The sequence below is a fragment of the Triticum urartu genome, chromosome 5 (assembly GCF_003073215.2).
Source record: "Triticum urartu cultivar G1812 chromosome 5, Tu2.1, whole genome shotgun sequence".
Lineage (NCBI taxonomy): Eukaryota > Viridiplantae > Streptophyta > Magnoliopsida > Poales > Poaceae > Triticum > Triticum urartu.
The window spans coordinates 121173558-121186208 of record NC_053026.1 but is presented as its reverse complement, the minus strand read 5'-3'; the positions used below and the strand labels follow the sequence as shown (position 1 = coordinate 121186208).

Genomic DNA, 12651 nt, shown 5'->3' with positions numbered 1-12651 from the left:
TGGGTGTTAATCACATGGTGATGTGAACTCTTAGTGTTGAATCACATGGCGATGTGAACTAGATTATTGACTCTAGTACAAGTGGGAGACTAAAGGAAATATGCCCTAGAGGCAATAATAAAGTTATTATTTATTTCCTTATATCATGATAAATGTTTATTATTCATGCTAGAATTGTATTAACCGGAAACATAATACATGTGTGAATACATAGACAAACAGAGTGTCACTAGTATGCCTCTACTTGACTAGCTCGTTAATCAAAGATGGTTATGTTTCCTAACCATGGACAAAGAGTTGTTATTTGATTAACGGGATCACATCATTAGGTGAATGATCTGATTGACATGACCCATTCCATTAGCTTAGCACCCGATCGTTTAGTATGTTGCTATTGCTTTCTTCATGACTTATACATGTTCCTATGACTATGAGATTATGCAACTCTCGTTTGCCGGAGGAACACTTTGTGTGCTACCAAAACATCACAACGTAACTGGGTGATTATAAAGGAGCTCTACAGGTGTCTCCAAAGGTAGATGTTGGGTTGGCGTATTTCAAGATTAGGATTTGTCACTCCGATTGTCGGAGAGGTAATCTCTGGGCCCTCTCGTATGCACATCAACATAAGCCTTGCAAGCATTGCAACTAATGAGTTAGTTGTGAGATGATGTATTACGGAACGAGTAAAGAGACTTGCCGGTAACGAGATTGAACTAGGTATTGAGATACCGACGATCGAATCTCGGGCAAGTAACATACCGATGACAAAGGGAACAACGTATGTTGTTATGCGGTCTGACCGATAAAGATCTTCGTAGAATATGTGGGAGCCAATATGAGCATCCAGGTTCCGCTATTGGTTATTGACCGGAGACGTGTCTCGGTCATGTCTACATTATTCTCGAACCCGTAGGGTCCGCACGCTTAAGGTTTTGATGACAGTTATATTATGAGTTTATGCATTTTGATGTACCGAAGTTTGTTCGGAGTCCCGGATGTGATCACGGACATGACGAGGAGTCTCGAAATGGTCGAGACATAAAGATTGATATATTGGAAGCCTATATTTGGATATCGGAAGTGTTCCGGGTGAAATCGGGATTTTACCGGAGTACCGGGAGGTTACCGGAACCCCCCGAGAGGTATATGGGCCTTAGTGGAAGAGAGGAGAGGTGGCCAGGGCTGGGCCGCGCGCCCCTCCCCCCCTAGTCTGAATAGGACAAGGAGAGGGGGGCGGCGCCCCCCTTCCTTCTCTCTCTCCTCTTTCCCACTTCACGAATCCTATTCCAACAAGGAAAGGGGGAATCCTACTCCCGGTGGGAGTAGGACTCCTCCTGGCGCGCCCTCTCCTGGCCGGCCGCACCCCCCCTTTGATCCTTTATATACGGAGGCAGGGACACCCCATAGACACAAGTTGATCCACGTGATCATATTCTTAGCCGTGTGCGGTGCCCCCTTCCACCATAGTCCTCGATAATATTGTAGCGGTGCTTAGGCGAAGCCCTGCGACGGTAGTACATCAAGATCGTCATCACGCCGTCGTGCTGACGGAACTCTTCCCCGACACTTTGCTGGATCGGAGTCCGGAGATCGTCATCGAGCTGAACGTGTGCTAAAACTCGGAGGTGCCGTAGTTTCGGTGCTTGATCGGTCGGGCCATGAAGACGTACGACTACATCAACCGCGTTGTGCTAACGCTTCCTCTGTCGGTCTACAAGGGTACGTAGATCACACTCTCCCCTCTCGTTGCTATGCATCACCATGATCTTGCGTGTGCGTAGGAATTTTTTTGAAATTACTACGTTCCCCAACACCGATAATCCGTTTAAAGCCCAGACCAATGTGGATTTTCCACGTGTAAAATTGTCACTGGCCAGAGGAACCACGTGTCAGCTCGATGTCACAACATATGTCATTCATCAAATGGACGAGACGGGCGTCCCTATGATGCCGCTTGCTGCCAAGGCATCGATCCCGGCCCCCGCTCATCCGTTAGTGGGGGGTGTGGCGGAGGCAAGCGGGGTATGGCAGGAGGTGTTACCCCGGCGTGGTCCGCATCGCCCGACGTCGCCAGCCCCAATAATGGCTCCTCGTCACATCCCTACTTGGATGCACGGTAGATGTTGCATATGCCTCACACTTGAGCACCGTGCGGCTAGCTGCAGAGATCTTCTTTGGTACTCCCATTTCTTGGAGAACGGTCATCTCGTGTGTGAATGCCGCAAACCATGGCATCCTCTAAGCTCTTTGACATGCCTTGTCATGCCGCTAGTCCTCGGTACTGTTCATCGTCCTGCTCCAGCTTCATGTGAAGGTCCGATAAAATTTTCACTCCCCTCCAAGGCGCTTTGCCATGGGTCTTTGGGGGTCTGTCGTCTCTACTACCTTTGGTCGGCAGCTTCATCCAATGTGATGTTGTAGTCCTCTCTGGCTGATCAGACAATGTTGTTGCAGGGATTGGCTAGCGTGGGTTGGGAGTTTTCTGGAGTAGGCGGAAGCTACTATGAGCAGTCTCTCCCTTGCGTCGGCTATGTCGCAGACCACTCTGGTGTCAGGCCCTCCTAGTGTGGCCGATGTTAGCTCCACAGAGGAAGAGGGGAAATAGCTATATGGATGTTTCTCCCCTCGTGTTGGGGACAACCCATCGTCATTGCCGACAATGTCTCCTGTGTTGCCTGCCACTGAGGGAGAGTCCATCGTCGTGTTCAAGGCTCCGGTGCTACAGGTCATGCCTGAGTTACGGGAGCTTTGTCTGAACCCTCCCTGCCTCACCTTTGTCCGCGGAGCATTTGGAGGTGAACTCACCGGTAACCTCATGTGAGGGACATGTTTCGCTTATGTGATGTGCGCATCTGAAGGTGTCTGAGTCCATCGGGTCGGTGGTTCATGTGGTCGATGATGTTGTGTTGGTGGTTCCCGTGGTTGATGATGTCGTGTCGGTGGATCCTCTAGTTGTGTATGTCGATGCGGCCAGTATGTTGATGTTGGCTCATAGGAGCCTCTTGGTTGACTACATCGACACAAAGAAATTCAATGGGTTTTATGATTTCCCTGAGAAATGGGTGGCTGATCAGTCTGGATCTGGCAAGACAAGAAGAGTTGCAACATTCGAAAGTGTCCATGATTTCATGATGGAGGGTACCCAGTTTTTGCAGTTGTTTGGTGTGCTCGTCGGGAGTTTCATTGTGTTGTGCAAGTGTCATGCATTGCGGTTGTTGTTTTGTTTGAAGGGCCGTTTGAGTGGTGTTGGTGTTTTGTAATTTGTGAGTAGTCCGTGCGAGTTATCTGTAACGGTTTTCGTTCGATTTTTTGTATATTAACTTTTTTCTTCTTAATTAATTGCCTCTGTTTCAATACATTCTAACAATTGCAGACTAAGGTATAGCCTAGTGGTGGGAAGGGGTTGATGTCTTCCCACCCACCCAGATGTAAGGCATGGTACTTGCAATTTGAATTTGTTGCACCAATTATACTTTAGGGGCCTCTCTTACAATTTTTCTGTCAAAAAAATACATTATAATAAATAAATAGCATTGTGTATGGCCCCGCTCATGCACAGGCAACCACAGCCATCTCGTAAGAGGGAGAAGAACTTTCTTGAGGCGGTTGGTTAACTTGTTTCTGAAATTTCTAAGGGATTGACAAATCTTTGACGAGCCGCCTTTCTAGGCATCCACACCACACGCTTTGGTTTCAAACCTTGTGGATCCTTCCATTCCGTGTGCACGCAGACGCACTGCCTCTCCTGGCCAGCCCGGACGGACCCTTCCAGCTCGCTGGAAACGGGAATTCTTCTCCGTTTCCTCCAGCTGGTACAGCTCTGGAAAGACCGAGCAAAGTTTTGGTTTCTTGGCCTTTAGCCAGCTGCAGCAGGTGTACAAAACCAGCAAAATTTAGCCAAAAAACAAATTGGCCAGGAAGCGCGCCGTTGGCTTTCTCTTATCATCATGAAATCTCTGCCTCTCCATGCGTTGTGTGCGGTGTCCCCACAGACAGGCGGCATCGCAAAAGCATGAGAAACAAACAAAGCAGTGCGGCATCGGAAAAGGACATTCTCCCCCGGCACGCTGTGTTTGACTTCACTCCAGCTCCAGCTCCACCCCAGCCAGTCCCCGAAGAGTGAAAGGCCGTCTTCGTCTCGACTTGCTTCCCCTCCGAGAGACCGACCTGCCCCCATCCAATCCATCCACTTTCCTGCAAAGGGTTAGGGGAGAGGCAGGGATTCGGCTCCGCTCCACGCCAAGAGTAGCAAGGATCTCTGATTCTGATTTGAGAGCGGCAAGCATCGAATCAGCCGACAGGAGGAGGTCTCGTTCACCGACCCAGCAGCAGCCATGAGTGCCATGAAGTTTTGCCGTGAATGGTAAGCCCAAGCTGCTTTCCTCGTTGTTGCCTTGTTTGGGCCATGGATTTGACCGGCAGATCCGTTCCATTCTCTCTTTTTTGGGGGGCCGCAGCAACAACATCTTGTATCCCAAGGAGGACAGGGACCAGAAGGTGCTCCTCTTCGCCTGCAGGAACTGCGACCACCAGGTCACCACCACTTCTTCTTCTTCTTCCCCACTCTGTTCATCCAAAGATTTCCCTATTTCTTCACCTCATACTACCTCGTCCCTACAAGTTACTTCATACTGTAAGCCTCGGCAACAAGAGGAAAACTGAAGAAAAGAGCATAGCCATTCCAGTAAAAGAGGAAAGACTGAATTAATGTGGCATGTAAAATTGTACAGTCTGTCGGTAGAGTAAGGGCTGCTGTGCTGTTATCAGTCTCAGGAAAAAACTGAGCTTGAGCACATTGAACTGAAAGAGAAGTGCATAGCATAGGCTGTCAACTTGTGACAAAAGTAGAGCTTGTTCCGTGCATTGCCAATTGCTGCCAGGTTCTTGTTTTGACCTTGAAATGCTATGAAACTGCAGGAGGTCGCAGACAACAACTGTGTCTACCGGAACGTGGTGCACCACAGCGCTGGAGAGTTCACCCAGGTGCTCCAGGACGTCGCAGGTGACCCAACCCTTCCCCGCACCAAGGAAGTCCGCTGCGCCGTCTGTGGCCATGGCGAAGCTGTCTTCTTCCAGGTAAAATAGGTTCAAGCCCAACGCAAACTGTTGACATTATTCAGAGGTTTATTCCTGAACAAAACCTCACCTTAATTTGGTTGTGTTCTATAGGCCACCGCGAGAGGGGAGGAGGGGATGACGCTCTTCTTCGTCTGCTGCAACCCGAGCTGCGGCCATCGATGGAGAGAATGATGTGTCCATCAGCCAAACGATGATGAATTCCTCTGATGCAACAGTCTGAGAGAGATGTTTTTTCTTTCTTCCCAAGAGATATTTTCCCCAGTAGCATGAATTGGCTGTATGTTTCAGATGTATTGAGGCGGCATATCATTTTCATAACTCAATGAGGAAAAAACAACCGAGCCCACCGGGGTAAAAATATCCCTGTGGTCCATTGCATTAATCAAAGGATGCTATGAGGACATTTTTCTCTTGGTGGTTTGTTCCCTTCTGCACTTCTGCAGTAGCTTGAGCAGTAAATTTCAAGAAAACATGTTTCCTTTTTCAAATAAAAAAACGAAGAAAGGAACATGTTCTGAATATTTTCATTCATGCCAGCAAACGATGAGCTGAGGAACTTCAAGTATGTTTTATTTACATCGGCTGTTGTGTTTTAGTTCATCATGGCACTCTTATGTAAATAGTTTTCCAGTGATGACTGAATCAGCTATGTACTAGAACCAATGTTACAACAACTATGAACAGACAGGAAGTGTTGATTCAGCTATGTACTAGAACCAATGTTACAACTATGAACAGACAGGAAGTGCAGATATCCACCAGAAAGGTAATGATCATTTTAACATCTCCAGGAGGAAAACAATCGAGCACACAAGAGTGAATATCCCTGTGTTCCACTACGTTTATCAGAGAGCGGGATGTGGACATTTTAACAGGTGACATGTTTCCTTCAGCAGTTTATCTAGGAAATGTGTTCTCTGTAAAAGAATACCTATGTATAGAAAAAAAAACTGTTTGGATGGATACATTTCTGAAACTTCACACGGGAGTAGATTGGGTACCCAAATTTGATATCTCAAGCTTCTAGATTTCTTAATATTCATATAAGGGGGTGGAGCACCCAGGAGCTCCTGTGTATTTCCCTCTACTCTAGTTCCTTTTCTAGTATCTCCAGATCTGGATGCTAAAAGTTTGGTGCAACAGAACAGACTCTGTTGTTCAAGAACTGAATATCCCACGGTACAATGTGCATGGTTACAACTGCAGTACTGAAAATACTGCTACAACAACCATATGGATGCTACACAGCAAAAAAGTTAATTTCATGGATACAGTTGCCATACCCCCAAAGTGAAAATCTGTGCTACAACAATAATCCAGTACTTAGCCTATTCAACAAGTACATATGTCCAAGATTCTTCACTACGAAAGCCATTGGCGAGCTGCAAACAATTGTCAGAATTCTTCTTTTCATGGTTACCGATGAATGCTGCTCTCCTTGAGGACCTCCAAGAGGTGCTTCTGGCAGTTCAATGCTGGTCTTGCTTGAAAGTTTCAGCAAAACTGACTGGAGGGCCATGCATCACAATAAGGTCAAGGGAATTTCATCCCATTGTTGAAATAATTTCACTTGCCCATGAAGGGAGAGGTGCTCGGAATGTGACAGGCAATCCAGTTACCGGATGCACAAATGATAAGCTTTCTGCATGCAACGCATGACCATCACAGTCCACACCGTTCCACTCGATCACTCCTCCGTACTTCACATCACCTCTGATAGGAAACCCAAGATATTGACAGTGCAGACGAATCTGGTGTGTTCGTCCACTTTGAGGATAGGCTCTAACAAAAATCATGTGGTTCTTCACATCAACATTTGAAGTTTGGTCAGCTGCTTTCTCTTGTACTGTAATCGACTCTATATCATCAATGTCAACATTAGATGGTTCTCTGTACTGTCCTTCACCATCTGTCCCTAGCACTTCGAATTTTGTGCTCATGTCCCTTACAGAGGAACCCCCTGGTAGTGTTCGGCCAACGTCAGACATAGCGTACACACGCCAAGCGCCGTGTTTTGATCGCCCATGACCAGAACATATCTTAATCTTTTCCCACGCTGGTGGGTAACCTATGCAAAGAGCTAGATATGTTTTCTTCACTTTGTGCTCAGTAAAGGCCTTCACAAGCTTCGCTGCAACTTTGTTGCATTTGGTGATGACCATGAGACCACTGGTATCACGATCTAGCCTGTTCGCGAGGTGAAGGTTAGGTTTACTTGAAGGATCCCCTGCAGGTCATAGAAAGAATTTTCTTCAGTTACAAATAGGGGATAGCAAGTCAGTAATAATAGGAACTTTTTTTGAGCGAAAAACTGTAGGGGAGGCCCCAACAGTAACATTTTATCGAGACCAGAAGTATTTACAAGACGATATGTGCGTATGGTATATAAGGAGGAAGGCAGTAAAAATGGGGAGGGGCATAGCCCAGATCGTCAAACCAGCATTTAAGGGGGGATTCACACACTCCTTCACTCTGTACAAAAGAAGGAAATGTCTCTTTTGAATATGCAAGACCAAACACCTAAACTATGATTACATCTTCAAAGATCTTAGAGTTTATCTGCTTCCAAATGTTCCAGGCAGTTACAACAAAGACCTCCATGAAGAAAGGCTTGTTGAAGGATGAACTGGCTATAATGAGCATGATTTCCACCGCAAGTTCCAGAAATCTCTGTTGAAGCAACAGTTCGATAAGAGGCGATCCGTGGTCTCAAGCTGGCCAATACTGCAGAGAATCCAGTTTACTTTGTTGTTAATCTGGATATTTCGTCTTTGAAGCATCTCTTTAGTATCAAGTCTACCATTCAGAAGTAGCCAAGCAAATGCTTTCAGATTAGAAGAACACTTAGAATTCCAGATCAAGTTTGAGGAAACTGGGACCTGAATATGGTCAAAGGAAAGCTTATATATTTAGGAAGCATTATTCATTGAAAGCTCCATGTTGGCTCCTGTATTATTTGGATGGTGAACTCAGTACTCAGGTCACGATCTTAAATTGTGATTTGTGAAGGCTATTTTAACAGCACTGTAATATTATAAATTCTAACAATATATCAGAATTAAAATATAGAATGATTGCTTGAAGTCAAAATATACACATCACAATAAGTAATGTCCATCTTACTCCTAACCTGGCTTAAGTTGCTATCAGAAGCTTGCTCAAAAGAAATATTGCTGTCAGGACTTGCTAACTTGTGGGGGAACAAATTTGATCATCTCACAATAATTCTTTGAAGATACCATGGTGTCACTACTATTTCGCAAGAATATTAGAAGGCGCAGTTACACATAAACTTTCCAAAACATGCGAAAATGTGGTCCATCTATCCAATGTACATTTGGTAGAAAAATGGTAAATTTAATCCTACACATATTAGATTGTGCTGACTTTCTTACTTCACAATAGTTTATCGTCACATCCATAGTGCATTTCAGTCTCTGAAAGTAAAATGAGACATATCAATTCCTACTTCCAAACTAAGTCCATCTGGGAATATCATGAGAAAAGACACTAACCAACAAAATCCACTTACAGATAAGTTAACTCATCGGTATCCCGTATCTCTACAAATGTGATGAACCAGATCATAATATCCGGAGATATGCTCTTAGGGTCGATAATTAAAGCAGACTTTCCGCTCTCACACTGTGAATTTCTAATCATGTTTGCTCCAATATCTGAACTAAATCACTTATGGCATTTTTGGTAGCTTGCATTAGGTCCAACCAGGCCCGCACGATGCAGTTTTGGCCCGTTTGGTTGCCTGCCTTGCACCTAATCTCGGCCCGCACGATGTTTGAAGCACCTCCGGGCCTGGCTGAGTAGGAACGCTCGAATCGGTCGTTTTCTCACGGCCATGCCCGAGCGACACAACTCGAGGCACGTGGGTGTCGGAGGCTGCACACGAGAAGCCACGTTCAAGACGTCGCATTGTTTCCTGATGCACCGCCATAACTACCCTCATCCTTCTCTCATCACTCACTCTCCACTCTAACACAGGCGGCGGCGAGCGCAAGATCTGGACGGCGAGCAGCGGAGTGAAGAACTGGATGACGAGCACTGGCGTTGATCACCGGCTTCACGCTCGGAAATGGCGGTAAGCCCTTTGTCCTTGATGTAATCGATTTATACCATGCCCGCATTCAATTTACGCATCGCGCACTAGGCATCCAATCTACCTATCGGGTTCGATTTGGTACTCGACCGAGGAATATCCGACTAAGGATTTGAGCAGTTCGAACGCGATTGAGTACAATTTTCACGCGGGGGGGGGGGGGGGGGGGGGGGGGGGGGGGGGAGGCACGTTGAACTTACATCCTTTTGAAACCATCACAACAAGCAGTACATCCTACCCACGGCGAGCCTAGGGGCGCCAGTAGCCTTGAGGCTTGTAATGGTCCACCTCCATGGGTAGTGTACGGTTGCCTGGCTCTGGCGCCCTGACCAGGACCTCCACCGCTCCATCATTGTCAGCGTCCTCAGGCTCGACCGCAGCATCCACCATTTTCTCCTCCTTGTCGTCCTCTAGAACGAGATGGTCGCTGGTACAACCGCGACGACCGATTGGTCACGAGGAGCCCTGACAAGCCTGTACTTGGCCCATCTGGCTCTCTGACCAGGATCGGCCGACTTGGCCTCATCCATCACCCACCACAGTATGTCCACTGACATAGCGCCTTTGGCTGGGCCAGGTATTAGCGTCTTCAACTCCTCCTTCGTCGCCTTGAACAACACAGTGTCTGCCTCTTTATGCATGTTGTCAATGCTCTTTAACTGAGAGCACACCTACATGGTCTTCACGAATTTGGTGCGTTCACCGAGCGAGAACCCAACGAGGAATGCCCTCCATGATTCCATCCAATGACGTTGGGGATGGGGTTCATGGCGGTAAAGCGGTGGTGGCACACACACACACACACACACACACACACAGAGAGAGAGAGAGAGTTGTGGAAGAGGAGACATTAGAAGACAACGAGAGAGAGATGGTTGGAAGAGGTAGTGGAATGTGGTGGTAGATAAATACAGGCTTTGGAGTAGGTAGGTGGGATGAATGAGTGTTGATCTTTGGTTAACAACTATGGTAATTGTGGTCAAACATTTCTGCATACCTCCATTGATCTTGCTCATGTGTGTGTTGCATTTTGCCCCTCCATTGACCTCCATTCATCATGTTCATAATGCAGATCGACCAGGCTGCTTCGGGGAACTCCAAGGGCAAGGAGGTGGTTGTGGCCGACAAGAAGGCCAAGGCGGTGGTGGAGCTCGGCAGCGCCCCCAAGCGGTCGAAGAACTACGGCCATTTCCATGCGAATGTTAGCCCAACCCACTTCTACAAGGTCATCCTTGCACCCAAGCTGGAGTGTCTGGGGAGGATGCAGGCTACCAACGATGTGCATAACATGGTTCTTAGCCTATATTCACTCGCCAGACCCAACTCGGTCACATATGCAAGGGGGCAAAAACCAAATGCACCGTTAAAGAAGCAATCATTTGGCATTAGTACTAAATATCTCAGACTGCCCATAGTGGGAGCAACTTCAGCAGTAACATAAGGTCCAACTCAGCAAATTTGCTTATGTGGCAAAGATTTAATAAGGAGAGAGATGATTTGAGTAACATAGCTATAGCTAGTTACTCACACTACGAGTAACATCTTAGGGTGTGTTTGGTTTCGATCACCAACTAGAATGGCATGGGTCGGACCCGTGACTAGGCCTCGTTACTGCGTTTGGTACATAGCTGGAGCGGGAATCAAGTTGTTCCCACCGAGGGAATATTCGGCTGATATGCGGAACCCGCCGATACCTCCAAATAGGAGGAATCACACGGAACCGGTCGCGTCTCCTCTCTCAAGCCGCCTCCGCCTCGTCTCTCCCCTCCCTCCCGTTGCTCTCTCACAGCCACAACGTTCCCATCTAGGCGGCGGAATGGGTAGCAACCGGTGGTTGCTGGCGTCGGCCACACCCTAGAATCCTAGATGGCGGCCTGACCTGCAGGGAGGCGGCTGCAAATTTGTGGCGTTGACCAGATCTTCCGGGGAGCGGCGGCGGCCTGATCTGCTTGTGGGAGGCGGCAACCTGATGTGCTGGTCGGCGACGGCGGCCTGACTCGCCGGTGAGTAGGCGGCCGATTTGTTGGGGGCGGCAGAGGAGCAGTGGCAGATCGCTAATGGCAGCAACCTGGCCTAATGGTACATCCACACGCAGGGATATGGGAAGAGGAGCCTGGTGTGGTATTGTTCAACGAACATCCGATCTGAAGCTTTACTCAGGAGACTAGTGGCTGCAGAGGAGCAGTGGCAGATCGCTAATGGCAACCAGCCAACGAGTTCATGAGCTCTTAAATCTTAATCATAGTTTGACCGTGGCTTTAGGACTTAGAGTTACATCCTTGTCATAATGTGCATTGTTATCTTCTTTTTCTTTTTTCATATATTTTTATTCTTCTTTGTAAATTGATTCTTCTTTTGCTTGTACAAATGTGTTTTTTACCCACAGGGTCATCTTGAAGAAATGCTTTGGTGCAAGAGGAAATAGTTGCAGATAGCTTTGATGTCATATTTATAATGCTTTGCGAATGTACCTTGCCAAAGTGAACCAAATCCATTACGTTCCATCTCTTCAACCAAACACTGAAATGTAACCATTCCATTCCATGTATTGCCTCCAACTAAACACAGGAATGGAACCGACCCATTCCAGTGGAATGGAACTATTCCATTCCATTCCACTTCATTCCGCAACCAAACACACCCTTACATACCAAGACAAGATGAGTCTACAAGCTAATAAATGAAGTGTTGCATGACACCACACATATGTTATTCCCCACTATAAAGGTACAGTACTAGTAACATAGACTAGTACTCCCTCCGTTCTGAATTACTTGTCTTAGATTTGTCTAGATACGGATGTATCTAGCACTAAAATTAAGTCTAGATACATCTGTATCCAGAAAAATCCAAGACAAGTAATTTAGAACGGAGGGAGTACATGCATTACTAGTCTAAGTTAATCCCCATTATGGGTAGTCTCATGGGTACAAAGCTGCAGTGGTACACAAAGCAGAAAGCAACCAAACCTGCGTTTCATCAGCATGAACAGCTCTTGAAATTACTAGGCCGCGAGCATCTGAGTATTTTGTTGTGTCCTTGCGAACTAATGGCGCGATCTGTCTAGAGCTGTTTGAAGTACAGTACCTGAGGAGGCGGTGGAGCAAGGGAGGGCGGAGAGGAGGGCCTCGCAGTAGACGCCGGCGGGCTTGTCCACCACGGCGAGCCACTCGTCCTCGAACACGACGGCGGCGGAGGAGTAGGCACCGGAGCGGGCGGAGGCCGTCAAGGCGCGCCGTAGCTCCACGTCCTTGGAGACGGCCGGGTAGGGCGGGGACACTGGGCACGGGTAATCCCCGGTCGCGGCCGCTGACATCACTGCGTCCTGGACGCTTGCTCCCGCAGCGGCGACGGCGAGGAGGCGCGCGGGTGGCGGTGTCAGGGCTCGCGACGGGGAGGCGGCGCGAGGCGAGAGCAGAGGGAGGAGGAGGGGCAGTTTCGTCATTTGGGTCCGC

At 47.6% G+C, this 12651-nt stretch overlaps 2 protein-coding genes across 2 annotated transcripts; one reads left to right on the top strand and one right to left on the bottom strand.

The window, feature by feature from the left end:
• Positions 1-4045: 4045 nt before the first annotated feature.
• LOC125508143 (DNA-directed RNA polymerases II, IV and V subunit 9B) lies at positions 4046-5494 on the top strand. Its single transcript, XM_048672746.1, has 4 exons — positions 4046-4366; positions 4461-4536; positions 4921-5079; positions 5173-5494. Exons 1-4 carry the CDS (start codon positions 4338-4340, stop codon positions 5251-5253), a joined length of 345 nt encoding a protein of 114 aa, XP_048528703.1. The 5' UTR covers positions 4046-4337; the 3' UTR covers positions 5254-5494.
• LOC125508141 (RNA pseudouridine synthase 1) lies at positions 5281-12649 on the bottom strand. Its single transcript, XM_048672744.1, has 2 exons — positions 12284-12649; positions 5281-7309 (listed from the first exon to the last, which is right to left on the bottom strand). Exons 1-2 carry the CDS (start codon positions 12639-12641, stop codon positions 6627-6629), a joined length of 1041 nt encoding a protein of 346 aa, XP_048528701.1. The 5' UTR covers positions 12642-12649; the 3' UTR covers positions 5281-6626.
• Positions 12650-12651: the final 2 nt, after the last annotated feature.